This window comes from Phodopus roborovskii, unplaced genomic scaffold, assembly GCF_943737965.1.
Source record: "Phodopus roborovskii unplaced genomic scaffold, PHOROB, whole genome shotgun sequence".
Lineage (NCBI taxonomy): Eukaryota > Metazoa > Chordata > Mammalia > Rodentia > Cricetidae > Phodopus > Phodopus roborovskii.
In genome coordinates, this window is record NW_026126540.1 from 9,804,290 (window position 1) to 9,819,059 (window position 14,770).

The 14,770-nt window shown below is 37.3% G+C and overlaps 1 protein-coding gene across 1 annotated transcript in view; it reads right to left on the reverse strand.

Annotated features, from left to right (window-relative positions):
- The window catches only part of Zbbx (zinc finger B-box domain containing), a 121,384-nt gene that overhangs the window by 50,744 nt on the left and 55,870 nt on the right, over positions 1-14,770 (reverse strand). The window contains exons 10-11 of the mRNA XM_051199271.1: positions 13,224-13,398; positions 5,461-5,581 (exon numbers count right to left, since the gene is read on the reverse strand). Of these exons, the coding sequence (XP_051055228.1) occupies positions 5,461-5,581; positions 13,224-13,398 (296 nt within the window). The remainder of the gene's footprint in view (positions 1-5,460; positions 5,582-13,223; positions 13,399-14,770) is intronic.

Here is a 14,770-nt window from a genome sequence, read left to right on the forward strand (position 1 = left end):
AATTGTATAGAGATCCACAAGGATGACCCCAATTAGGAATCTAAGCATTAATGGAGAGGCTACCATAAATGTTCTTCCACTATAATGAGAATGTTGACTAACTTAAGTGTCATCCTAGAAACTTCATCCAGTAGCTGTTGGAAACACAAGCAAAGATCTATAACTAAGCACTGAGCTAAACTCCTGGAATCCAGTTTGAGAGGAATGAGGGGTCAAGAACATGTGAGAAAACCAACAGAAACAGCTGACCCGAGCAAGTGGGATCCCAGTCTGACAGCTAGGGAACCAACATAGTACCAAACCAGGACCCCTGAATGTGGGTGTCAGCTATAAGGACTGTGCATACTAAGGGACCTCTGGCAGTGGAACCAGGAAGTATCCTTAGTGCACAAATGGACTTCGGGAGCCCATTCCCCATGGAGGTAGTACTCCCTTAGCCTAGAGTCACTGGGGAGGGCCTAGACCCTACCCCAAATGACTTGACAGATTTTGATGATCCCTCTTGCAAGGCCTCACCCTCCATGGGGAGTGGATGGGAAATGGGATGGCTATAAGTTGTGGCATGGGAGAATGGGAGAGAGAGGGAACTAAGATTGATATGTAAAATAAGTCTGCTTCTAATTTAAATATAATTTATTAATAAAAAAGGAAATGTGTTGTATTTATAAAGTATTATTCAACTGCTAAAAATAATGACATCAATAAATTTGAAGGCAAAGGGATGAAACTAGGAAAAAAATCCTTACTAACCCATAGCCATAAATATAAACATGTTTTATATTGACTTATCAGTGAATAATAGCTGTAAAATGATCATGTTACAATCCACAGTCAGAGAGAGGCTAGGTAAAGAGGTGGACTCAAGGACAGACACACAGATCTCCCTGGGAAGGGGAAATAGAAGAGATCTCATGGGTGGACCAGGAACTGGTGGCAATGGTAATATGAGGTATTAGGTTTGAGAGTGTGATGGAGGAGAGAATACTGAAAGAGATGCCTGAAAGTGTCTGAAGGGCCATTCACATTCAGATGGAAACATGATGCAAGGGTAACTCCAGGGATCTACAAAGATGATTGCTGCTGAGATTCCTAACAATACCAGATATGTACCCTTGAACTGGCTAGCTCTTGTTACCAACCAAGCCACATAAACTTTGACCTATAGTCTATCTTACCTATGAAATTTGCTAGGCTAAGGGTTGCACAGAGTTTGTGAGAATGGCAACCAATGACTTTCTAGCCTCAGGCTCATATTCAAAAGAATGAGTCCACCCCTGACACTGCCTGGAGTGCCAGACCCTAGAGACTAGATGACTCAAAGACCTAGGATAGAACCAAACATGATTGAAAACAAGTCAATGTAATGATGCCTAAAAATATTCTGCTATACTCATAGATTATTGATTATCCCAGTTGTCATCAGAGAGGCTTCATCCAATAACTGATGGAAACAGATGCAAAGACCCACAGCCAATTTAGGCTGAATTTAGAGAATACCACTGAAGAAAGAAAGGAAGGACTGTATGAGCCAGAGGGGTCAAAGATTATCACAAGAAAATCCTCAGAATCAACTACCCTGTGCTCATAAGACCTTAGAGTCTGAACCAATAACCAGGGATCTTACATGGGACCCACCTAGGCCCTCTACATAGACATATAGATTGGACTACTTGTGGGACACCTAACAATGGGAGGAGGGGCTATCCCCAACACTTTGTCTGGCTCTTGGGAACTTAACTTCATACTGGATTGCCTTGCCAACCTTAATAAAAGAAGAGGTGCTCAGTCTTATTGCAACTAGATATGCCATGTTTCATTGATATCTATGAGAGTCCTGTCCCTTTTCAAACAGAGGAGGAGTGGACTGGAACGAGGCTGAGGGGAGGTGGGCAAAGAATATTAAATAATATAATGTATCAAAGGGAAACTTGCATTTGGTCACCAGAAACTATTTCCTAGCTTGAAATTAGTCTAATGTACTAATAATTCTCTGCATGGACACATAGTACAAATAAGCTATTATCCAAGTACTTACTGAAGCAAAGCAACTTTGTTTATTTTCATCTTTATTTTATAAGAAAAGATGTACAGAATTCTGTGAGCATGATTAAAGAGCAGGCACACTACAAATTAATTCTGAATTCAGTATATTAAACTTGAGAGAACATACCAATAAAATTTAAGAGCTTTGCTCAACTCATGAATAGGCAAGTAGCTAATCAGACACCAAGCCTTGTCTTCTGTTATTCCCACCCTAGCACCTCCCACAAAACTGTGCCACAAAAATAACAGTAGTCACCTCCTCTTCTTCCTTTCTTCAAAATTTACAAAATTTTTATTAAAATATTTTTGTTCGTGCCTGTGTGTGTGTGTGTGTGTTGTATAAACAAGTATATGTATATGCATGCTCATAGTGTGGAGATGTGAGAAGGCTGGCCATTTTGTTGTACAGAGACTGCCTCAGGTCTTAAACTTGCTTAGTCTTGACCTTGCCCAGTATAGGCTAGCCTGTCTATCCAATGAAACCAAAAGATCTGCTTATCTTTGCCTCCATGGCTATAGAACTATTACTATACACAGAATTTTTTGTGTGAGTTCTGGGAATTAAATTTAACTTCTTTGGCTTATAGCACAAATACTTCATAAACTTATCTATCCCTCATACTCCTTTTTATATAAATCATTTAAATATAAAATATATCAATCCAAGAGCTTATGGATGAGAGTTCCTAGCCCTAGGAAAGTATCCACTGCTATTACTTTGCCTAATAGACATAATATTTATCTGCTTTCTAAAGACAGATCCCTCTACCCATAGTTTAATGCAACCTCCAATCCTCATCAGAAAAGCTTCTTTGTACAGTGAACAACACTTCAAAAAGACTTGGAAATCAGAAATGAACAAATCATGGAGAATAAGTGTTTGTAAGAGTGCTCAGTCATAAGTGGGATAACTACCACATGCTCTCTCTTCCCAAGGCTAAGTGACCAACATGGAAGAGGAGACAGAATCCAAGGAACAGTAGGAAGAAACAATGTCTTCTGATGATGGCAGTGCCATTATATAGATAAATACAGGGTAGCTGCTGTTGCTTATGTAAGGTGTGAATATGATCAAACCAGTCAACATGTCAGTTGTGAGAAAAGATGGCATGAGAAAGAGGTACAGGAGTCCCACCCTAGCTGAGGCACTATTGGATGTTGACAGCTTCTGGGAAATTTGAGTTGATTTTCTTTAGGGGTGTGGTCCCATGGTGACCATGCTTTAACAGATGCCCCAAACCCCAACACATACACTCACTGGGTCAGCACTAATTAAACAAAAACAAAAAAGAAAGAAAAAAAGAAAGAAAGAAAGGAAGGAAGGAAGAAAGAAAATAAGAAAGAAGGAAAGAAAAAGAAAATGAAATAACCCTTTTCCTTGAAAAACTCAAATACTTAAATGTTTAAGTGCAACAGAACTATAAAATCATCAATGACAGCAAAGTAGAATCATGATAAGATTTAGGAAGTAGTTGGAGGCAGAATACCACTCACAAGAAATATGTTTGAGAATATGCCAATGATGAAATGGGCTACCCAAAAACAGAGTTTTTTTTTTTTTTTAATGATGATGTAACACAGGCATTCGGATGACTTTTCACCTTCATTCTAGAGAGTTTTCCCAGCAGTATGTCCTTCAAAATATAAATCAAAGGACAGCATCAGAATACCCCTGTAACTCAAGAAGCATTGTGAAATCTGGTACTTAGCATCAGATCTACTAAAGAATGCCATTCTCCCCCATCCTCTGGAAAATTAGAAAGAGCAATTAACTGTAGGCCTCTCTGCTATCTCATAAATTGAGCTTATAACATGACAAGTCAAAAATTCTCTAAACTTATATGTTGTTCAAATTACCAATGATGATAACATCTACTTGTCTATAATGTTAGCTTCATTTTGCAAATTTGATTTTTAAACAAATTACAAAGCCATGTATCTGACCAATGCTCTTTAAATAAAATAAACTGATTCAAATCAATAAAAGTTTTGTGTAAAATGAAAATAATTATTATAATTATTTTAATTTAATATAAAAGACATGTTTTAGATTAATAGATTTTTAAAATATAGCCCCAAATATCTGTGTTAAATCATGGCAAAGTCTCTTTGTCTTTTCTTTTCCTTTTTGGTGGGAGCTTGGTTTTTCAGACAGGTATTTTGTGTAGCCCTGGCTGTCCTGGAACTCACTCTGCAGACCAGCCTGACTTTGAATTCATACAATTTCACAACTGTGCCTGCCAAGGCTTCACAAGTGTTGGGATTATATATATATATATATATATATTATATTATATATATATATATATATATTCTATATATTGATCCCAGTTCCCTCTCCCTCTCATGCCCTCCAAACCCCCTTCCATCCCATTACCACCCCCCCCCCACACACACACACACACTCCAAGGTATGGTGAGGCCTTCCAGGAGGAATCATCAAAATCGGTCAAAGTCCTTTGGAGTAGGGACTATACCCTCCCTCTTGCCTCTAGGCTAAGGGAGTATCCCTCCATGGGGAATGTGCTCCCAAAGTCCTTTCGTGCACCAGAGATACATCCTGGTTTTATTGTCAGAGGTCCCATAGACTGCCCAGGCCTTCTAACTGAGACCCATCTTCAGGGGGTCTGAGTCAGTCCAATTCTGGTTTCCCAGCTATCAGTCTGGGGATCCATGAGCTCCCCCTTGTTCAGGTCAACTGTCTTTGTAGGTTTCTGTAGCCTGGTCTTGTCCCCATTTTCTTATCACTCCTCCCTCTCTGCAACTGGATTCCAGTTTGGCTCACTGTTTAGCTGTGGGTGTCTGCTTCTGTTTCCATCAGCTCCTAGATGAGGGATCTATGATGAGATGTAAGTTAGTTCTCAACTCATTATTAGGGAAGGGCATATATGGTAGAATTTCCACTGTTGCTTAGAGTATTAGTTGGTGTCATCCTTGTAGGTCTCTGCACATTTCTCTAGAGTCAGTTTTTTTCTTCAAACCCATAATGGATCCCTCTATTATGGTATCTTTTATTTATTTATTTATTTATTTATTTATTTATTTTTTTAATTTGGTCTACTACTGGGATTAAAGGCCTGCACCACCAGTGCCTGACCAGCAAAGTTTTCTTAAAGTAAATTTGCATTTATTTCATGATTCTGCTATTATTCATAAATTTCATGCTTTTATTTGTGCCTTTCTCCAGATACATATCTTTTTATACTTTTCAATGTTAAAATATACCATAAATATTTTTACATATAAATATTAGTAGTTAAAATTGTTGCTAATATGTCAAAGCTTCATAGGTTATAATATATTTATATTTAATAAGAAGCAAATATAAACAAATTTCTTCCTAAACCCACTTCCCACAAGAAATACAAGTAACTTCTATTTCCAAACAAATATCAATATTAAAATTCTACAACATACCTTCTGTGTTTTTTAAGCCATAATTTTTCCATGTAGGACAGACTGTCTTCTGTAAATTCTATGTTAATTGGTTCAGACCAAATTTTCAAATTAGTTTGTACTTCACATTCTTCCACTGAGTCTATAAAAATAAACACTGTACATAATTAATGTAGCCATGCCTATGAATTAACATATCTTTTCTTTACATTATTAAGTATTCATGGAGATCAGTTCTTTGGTATCTATCCCAGTAAGTATATTTGCCACTATTATATTATGACATACGATATTAATGTAATATCAAGCCCTACATGTAAATAATACTAAAGGGCTTCTAAAGCATTAGAATAAATAAATGAGACCGTGCACAATATCTTCAAATCCTCTTGAAAGAAAAAAGATCTTATGAATTAAAAGCTTTTCAAAGCATCATTCTCTTAAATGAAACAGGTAAATAAATCCCTGTGCATCCCACACACACAGCATATACATATAATAACAACAAAGGTATATATTACTCAATAAATCAGAAGATAAAGGAGCTGATAAAAAAAATTCAGAGAAACATCACCTTTTAAAATTGCCACAAGAAACCTATATATAATATAAGAACTTTAAGCCTTTAAAGAAAGAAAGAAGATACCAGAAAATGGAAAGATCTCCCATGCTCTTGGATAGGTAGGATCAACATAGCAAAAATGCCAACCTTGCCAAAAGCAATTTACAGATTCAATGCAATCCCCATCAAAATACCAGCACAATTCTTTACAGACCTTAATAGAACAAAACTTTATATGGAAAAACAAAAGTCCCAGGGTAGCTAAAACAATTCTGTACAATAAAGGAACTTCTGGAGGCATCACCATCTCTGACTACAAGCTCTATCGTAGAGTTATAGTCCTGAAAACAGCTTAGGATTGTCACAAAAATAAACAGGAAGACCAATGGAATTGAATTGAAAATCCTGCTATTAACCCACACAACTACAAACTGATTTTTGACAAAGCAGCTAAAATTACACAATGGAAAAAAGAAAGCACCTTGAATAAACGGTGCTGGCATAATAGGATGCTGACTTGTAGAAGATTGCAGACAGATCCATATCTATAGCCATGCACACAACTTAAGTCCAAAAGAATTAAAGACCTCAATGTAAATCCAGCCACACTGAACATCTTAGAAGAGAAAGTGGAAAGTACCATTGAAGAATTGGTACAGGAGACCTCTTCTTGAACATAAAACCAGTAGCACATCCATTGAAATCAACAAGTAATAAATGGGACCTCATGAACTTGAAAACCTTCTGTAAAGCAAAGGACATAGTCAAGAATACAAAACAGCAGCTCAAAGAATGGGAAAACATATTCACCAACCCCACATATTACAGAGGACTAATCTCCAAAATATACAAAGAACTCAAGAAGCTAGTCACAAAAACACAAAATAATCAAATTAAAAAGTGGGGCACAGAACTGAGTAGAGAGTCTAAAATGGATGAAAGACACCTACATAAATGCTCAACATCCTTAGCCATCAGGGAAATGTAAATCAAAACAACTCTGAGATATCATCTTAAACCTGTCAGAATAGCTAAAATCAAAAACACTAATGACAGATTATGCTGGAGAAGATGTGGAGAAAGGAGAATACTCCTTCACTGCTGGTGGGAGTGCAAACTTGTACAGCCATTTTGGAAATCAATATGGCAGTTCCTCAGGAAAATGGGAATTAGTCTACCACAAGTTCCAGCAATTCCACTCTTGGGCATATACCCAAAATTTGCACATTCATACAGCAAGGAGATCTATTCAACTATGTACATAGCAGCATTATTTGTAATAGCAAGAAACTGGAAGCAACCTAAATGCTCCTCAACTGAAGAATGGATGGAGAAAATGTGGTACATTTACACAATGGAGTACTACTCAGTGGGGGAAAAATGAAATCTTTAAATTCTTAGGGAAATGGATGGAAATAGAAGAAACCATCCTGAATTAGGTAACCTAGTCACAAAAAGACAAACATGGTATGGACTAACTCATATATGTATTTTAGATATAGAAAAGAAAGGATTGCCAGCCTACAATCCACACCACCAGAAAATCTAGGAAACAAGGAGGACCCTAAGAGAGACATACATGGTCCCCTGGAGAAGGGGGAAGGGACAAGATCTCCAAAGCAAATTGTGAGCATGAGGGAAGGGGAGAGGGAGTTAGGAGGAAGAGAAGGGAGAGGTAGGCATGCGGGAGCAGGAAGAGTGAGTCAGGGAGAGAATAGAGGAGAGCAAGAAAAGAGATAACATAATAGAGGAGGCCATTATAACATTTAAGAGAATCTGGCACTAGAGAAATGTCTAGAGACCTACAAGGATGACCCCAAATAACAATCTAAGCAATACTGAAGAAGCAACCTTAAATGTCATTCCCCAATAATGAGATTGATGACTACCTTATATGCCATCCTAGAGCCCTCATTTAGTAGCTGATAGAAGCAGAAGCAACATCTACAAGTCAGTCAATACTGAGCCAAACTCCTGGAATCCAATTACAGAGAAGGAGGAGTGATGAGCAAAGGCATCCAGACCAGGCTGGAGAAACCCACAGAATATGCTGTGCTGAACAAGGGAGAGCTCATGAACTCCAGTCTGATAGCTGGGAAACCAGCATAGGACAGACCTAGACTCCTTGAATGTTGGTGTTAGTTAGGAGGTCTAGGCAATCTATGGGGCCTCTGGTAATGGATCAGTATTTATCCTTAGTACATAAATGGACTTTGGAAGCCCATCCCACATAGAGGGATACTCCCTCTGCAGAGACACATGGGGGAGGGCCTACGATCTTCTCCAAATGATATGACAGACTCTGAAGACTCCCCATGGAAGGCCTCACCCACTCTGGGGAGCAGAAAGAATATGGGATAGGGGTTGGTGAGGGGAAGAGAGGAGGATGGGTGGGTGTGGGAACTGGGATTGACATGTAAAATAAGCTTGTTTCATATTTAAATAATAAATAAAAAGATGATTTTTTATGCAAAAAAGTTGTATAGTACAACCACTTCTTATAATGTTTACACATTGATGGGAGATGTCATTATGTATATATGTTTCTTATACTGGTTAATGAATAAAGCGCTATTGGAAGGTAGGAAGGACTAGGAGACAAGGAGGAAAGATAAAGTAGGAAGAAAGAGCCAAGATGGAGAGTCTGGAGAGAGCAGTACGCGGCAGCTGGCTCCGGGTAAGACCACATGGAAATACATAGATTAACACAAATGGGTTAATACTTAAGACAGAGCTAGCCGATAAGAAAGTAGTAACTGGCCAACAGTATAATATCAAATACAGAGTCTCTGTGTGTTATTTGGGGCTGGCGCGGCAGCGGGACAAGACTGGCGGTGGGCGTTAAAAACTGTACTTCTTACAACAAATTATGTGTAATAGAAAATTAGTAATTCATAATGAATTTTATCTTATTCAGAATGAAAGAATAATCTATCCCCACGAACATTTGCCTTTGAAGTCGCATACATTTGAATGCTCTCATTTCTGAAACATCACAAACTAAAAAATCACTCAAAGGTATTTGAAAGTAATGACTCTCTGTGGAAAGGATGCTAACAATTCTGGGACTGGTAGCTTTTCCACCCTCCAGATACTGCCCCATTCTCTAGCTAGAAGAAAATCCTGGGGAAAAAAATATGAAAACCAAGGGGTAAAGATTTAGAACAAAATTTTTAGGTGTTCTAATGCTAAGCTGATCCTAACCTCAGATTTCAGACTTCAGTGGTTAGCATCCAGGAACAGCTAAATGGCAGTAGATGAATAAGCCAAAAGAATGGAGTTATTCAATTGCTATCCTCCAGAGAGTATTGTAGCATTGAGGAAAAGACAGAGAAGGAATTTTGAGAGCAAACCCTAGAATCAATCAAATGAGAGAAAAAAAGAAATAAGAATGTAAATTGTGAATATGAACATATGATGGGAGGGGCAGGGTGTGTGTGTGTGTGTGTGTGTGTGTGTGTGTGTGTGTGTGTGTGTGTGTGTCTTTGTGGGCACATTTGTGCGTAATGAAATTAAAGGAATTGAGGCAGAAAAGCTAGAGGTAGGAACAAGGAAAGGAATACTAAAGTTGGCTCTTTTTGTAGTCAAGAACTACTCTGCTTGAGAAATGGCTCCCGAGTCAGAAAAAGTGATAAGGAGTAGGGGATAAAGTAAGTGGCATGTGGTTCCCTTTTCTCCAAAATTCACCAGTAGCACAATCTCAGGAAATAAAGATGAGACCCAGCCTGGCTTCTTGTGCTTGACAGTATCTTTGATAACTGTGTCTTATGACAAACGTATATTTTCTAGGAAAGGGATCTTCAGTTAAGTAATTGTTAAGCAAGACACTTCTTCAGTTAAGTAATTGTTAAGCAAGACAGTATCTAAAATCATGTGTGCTAGTCAATTCAGGGGCTTACAGTTGTATGAGGTGTGGTTCATCAAAGAAAGGCCTCATGTGTTGTCACTTGGGCTTTGCTTACTTTGTTTCTGGCTCAGCAGTGTTCTTTTCTAGAAATTTGTCTACCGTTCATCTCATTCATATCATGGGCATTTTCCTTAACACACAGCACAAAAATCCTAGAGTAAATGGATGCCTGAAGCATTTGAGGAACACTCAGGAGACCAGAGTAGAGGAGACAAAATAAGCCAGTGGGAACATTGCAATGGAGGTCAGAGAGAAAAGGGCCTGAGTTCACATCAAAGCCCAGGGCCAGGAAAGCACTGAAAGGAGTCTGTGCGTGACTGAAATGAATCAAGGTAGAAATCAGTGACTGAAACAGCTGAAGAACCTGGAAGTTTAAAACACACTGATTAAACACAAGGATTCCTAATGTAATTTGTAAAAATGTATACATAAGCATAGTAATCATTTCTGTTATTGAAGCAAAATTGTAAGTACCTGAAAATATTAAGTGATGTTCATAAGGGGAACAACAAAAATCTCTCCTATACTTCATATGGAGTACAAATTGTTGTAGTTATTTTTTCTGGCTAGTTCATGTTTGTCTAGTTTAGTGGATGACATACATTACTGATAAGGTAGCTGCTCATATCCCTGGAAATATGTTCAGATTATACTTCAAGACAGTACAATAAAATGTATAATAGTATTTTTTGTCATGGCAAAAAGAAGAAATGCCCTACACAATCATCAATATTTAAACTGAGAAATAATAACACATTCACATACTTAGAGATTAGCACACATTGAAAATAGGTAAATTACGACATATGCATTTTCAGGCATGAAATGTGACACATGGTAAGAGCACAGAATTCGGCGGATGTAGCTACACTTTTCTCATAGTGAGATTAATGCCTTGATATGAGAGTTTCCTGGAAGTACTATGGTGATAAATATGCTTTCATAACACATACACTTTAGATCGAGTAAGCAAATCTGTATCTGAAATGTGTATTTTCTCATGAAGATAAATCACTACAGTCTTCATGATAGAAAAATGTTCTATATAACGATTCTTACTGTGAGACCCTTGTTTCCTACTCACCAAATCAGCCTCATGACAACCATCTAATGGCCAACCAGTGTCTATGTGTAGATTCAGAGAAACAAAGGTGCTGTAGACTACACAATGCTACAAAGTCTAAGAGAGATAATGTAAGTCTGGAATCAGACAGTGAAAGAATATCCTAAGCTCACCACATGAATTACACCACTATTTCTGATTATACTTGGTGACAGAAGTAGAAAAAAAATGTATTTACTGAGTCAAGAATCACCACACTAGAGCCTGTAGTCCAAATCTGACCAATAACTTTCCTATGACAGAATTTTTGTGTTTATAAGTACAAGGTTTTATAGCAACACAGTACACACAGTCATTCATGTGTTGTCTATGACCTTTTCTATACTCTAATCAAAAGGTTGACTAGCTGACCTTGCTTACAGCAAATGTTTATCATGTTCTGTAGTAGGTCAAGAGCATCTCTTCAGTTACAAATACTGTGGTGCCTTTTTCAGTAAAGATATAGAATCTAAAAAGCAACTGTGGTGAGTATGATAAACATTATGCTAGTGTAGTCAGCCTCTGAACATTGTCTTTTGTACTGAAAAAGTATTGATGACAAGATTGTTCATAATCTTCCAAAACATAGTTGCTTCAGGCATTTCATTTTAGCATATGAAAGCTTTGGAAAGGGAGAGGAAATTCTAGGAACTTCTCCTCACGTACTAATGTATCAAGTTTTGTATCACCTCTAAGACTTATAATGCAAGATTCTTTCAAGATTTATGTCTACGGCAATAAGTAAATATTTCCAATGCACCCAAATTGAAAAAAATTAAAACAAGGCTACATCTTTTACTTCATATGCAATAAACCATTATAAACTCAAAATTGGAATTTAAATGTGTCTGAAGTTCTAAGCATTGCTTTTACTTCATCGCATAGCCTAGTTACATTCTACTCATATACAGGTTGTCTTAGGGTTACTATTACTATGATGAACCAAAAGCATGTTGGAGAGGAAAAGGTTTATTGTGCTTTTACACTTTATTATTCAGCACTAAGGGAAGTCAGTATATGAACTCAAACAGGGCAGGAACCTGGAAACAGTAGCTGATGTACAGGCTATGAATAATGCTACTTAGTGCTTTTCTCCTTTGGCTTGCTTAGACTGTGTCTTATAGAACCAGCTTAGAGATGCTCCCCCAATCCCCTCCCCGACAATGGGCTGGACCTTCCTACATAAATAACTAATTTGGAAAAATCCCTATAGACTTGCCTTACATCCAAATATGATGGGGACATTTGCTCATCTGAGATTAGTTTCTCTCAAATAATTCAAGTTTGTGTCAAGTGGACACAAAAATTATCCAGTACAGTTTGTATGAATATATCATAAAGAAATCCATATTTTATAAGTAAACAAAAAATTGAAACTAAAATTTGTGAATGTATTTTTAAGTAAAAACATATACTGCAAATAAAAATATATTCTTTCTGTGAGGTTCACTGTGGTCATATATTCAACCTGCAAGCTATGGTTTATGGATTAGATACAAGCATTTGATCTCTCACTCTCTCAGTTCACAGTGCTGTTTTGGAGGCTGTGCAATTCGAGGAGGTTGAGTCCTCATTGGAAGAAGTTAATCTCCTGGAGGCATGCTGTGAAGTGTGTAGCAGTATTCTACTTCCTGTCTTGTCTCTGCTGCCTGTTCTATGGTGATGTAAGAAATAAGGAGTCCAGCCATCTTCTTCTGTGGCCTTGAAGCCACCTGCTGCTGTCTTCCCCTATCCTAATGGACTGAATCATCTCCAACTGTGAGCCAAAATAAATTGTTCCTCCTGTAGGTTGCTTTGTCAGAGATTTGGCTACACTGAAAAGAAATGTTACTGATCTAATGCATATAAAGAATCATTTGATTTCACGCTCCACAGACTCTCCCACCTGATATACTGTAACAGTAGATATAAAATAGAATTGTTTTCTAATGACTGTTTCCTGGCAGGAAAAGAAAAGCTGAGACTCCAATGCTGCATTCATCTCATGATCTGAATTTACATAGAAAATCAAGGTAAACATCATCCATGATCAATTCATGCTTTATAAATATTAAACAACTCACCACTTACTGCCTACTGTGTACACAAAGCTCCCTTGAGAAGCTGTAGCAAATTGTTCTTTATTGTCTTTATTCACTGCATTTGTATTGCCAGGAGTAGAAAGAAAGGAGATTTTTTATTTTGTTCTTTGAATATTTGAACAATGCCCATACCTGGTTTTGTTGCATGTATGTCCTGTTGCTTGTTTTCCTCCTGTTGTCCAGCTCGCCACTGAGTTAAGGCTTCCTGAAAGGACTTGGCAGAAGCTTCTTCATCAAAAGGCATTTCACACAAGGGCTTGTACTTTGGATTTGTACCTTCTCCCCCTTTTGCTGCTGTAGTTTCTACCTAACCAGTTAAGAATGTGACAAAGAGTGATTACTAAACTTCCTGCATCTTAAAAGAAAGACATGAAAAGCAGGTATATTTCATTCAGAAATATTTTTGTATAACACACATCTAAATGCTTTATTAATTTTTAAAACTTTATTGGTAGTTATGAATGGTCTCAGAAGTTAATAATGGAAGAGCATATACAACTGATGACTTTCTCCATGCTCTTCTATCTATGCTCTTTGCCCTCTATATCTGTTCCAGTTATGTATGCATTATCCATCCTTTCTCCTTTCCCATCCTGTTTTCTTTACAACCCTTCCACATTGGAGCAGTTTTTGTGTTTAAGAGTCAAATTCTCTATGTAGCCAAGACTGGTCTCAAATTTGAGATATCCCTACTTTGGCTTCCTGAGTTACAGAATTATAGGCATGCAATTATAGCAGTAATATGTATGCTTGTGTGAATTTATGTATTCTAATATGAATCTCGTGATGCCAGTGCACTTAAAACCTTTTGATTCTCTGAAATTCAGCATATCTGTCCTGACATGCAAAATGGCTAAAGTGCTTTCTTCTTCCTTGTCCTATAAAACTTCTCCTGTTTTCTCTATCATTTGCCTATTCCAGCTATACTCACAATCTTGGAGAAGTGAGAAACATCAGGTAGGTTTCCTCTTTAGGGCACTGTCCTAGTTGGGATTCCTTCCCACAGCTTTACCCAGGCATTTTCCTCATGCCATTCAATTTCTCAAATGTCTCTTTCCTAGAGAGTTCTCCCCTGAGGATAGTGAAGATTCCTAACTCCTAATACATAGACACTTGTTCAACCATGTTCATTGTTGCTCTGTTCAAACAGTAAGAAATTGGAAACAGCATAGATGTCCATCAATTAATGAATGAATAATGAAAATGTGAAACATTAATATTAATACAATGGACTATTACTCCATTGTTAAAAAAAACAAAAGAAACATGAAATTTGTAGGTAAATGGATGATGCTAGAAAAAAATCATTCTGAGTTAAATAACTCATATCCAAAAAAGACAAATACGATATGAAACTTTTACATGTGGATGCTGTCTTTGAAGCAATCAATAAGCATGGTACTCCCTATGCAACCACAGAGGCTAGACATGGAGTAAAGGACTAAGGGAGAGGGAAGGAAATCATAAGGTGTGGGAAGCAGAAATAGAGATGGGGTGTAGAGGATCTTGGAAGGGATGATAATGGAAAAACTATGATCAGAATATACTGTGTGAAAAGAAAAAAGACAAAAAGTCTATGATCTAGATAAAATAGTATGATGATTTTATTCTATATATCATATTACAATTTTAAGGCTGTAACTTATCCAGTGATGATTTATAGTACATCTTTGAATGGT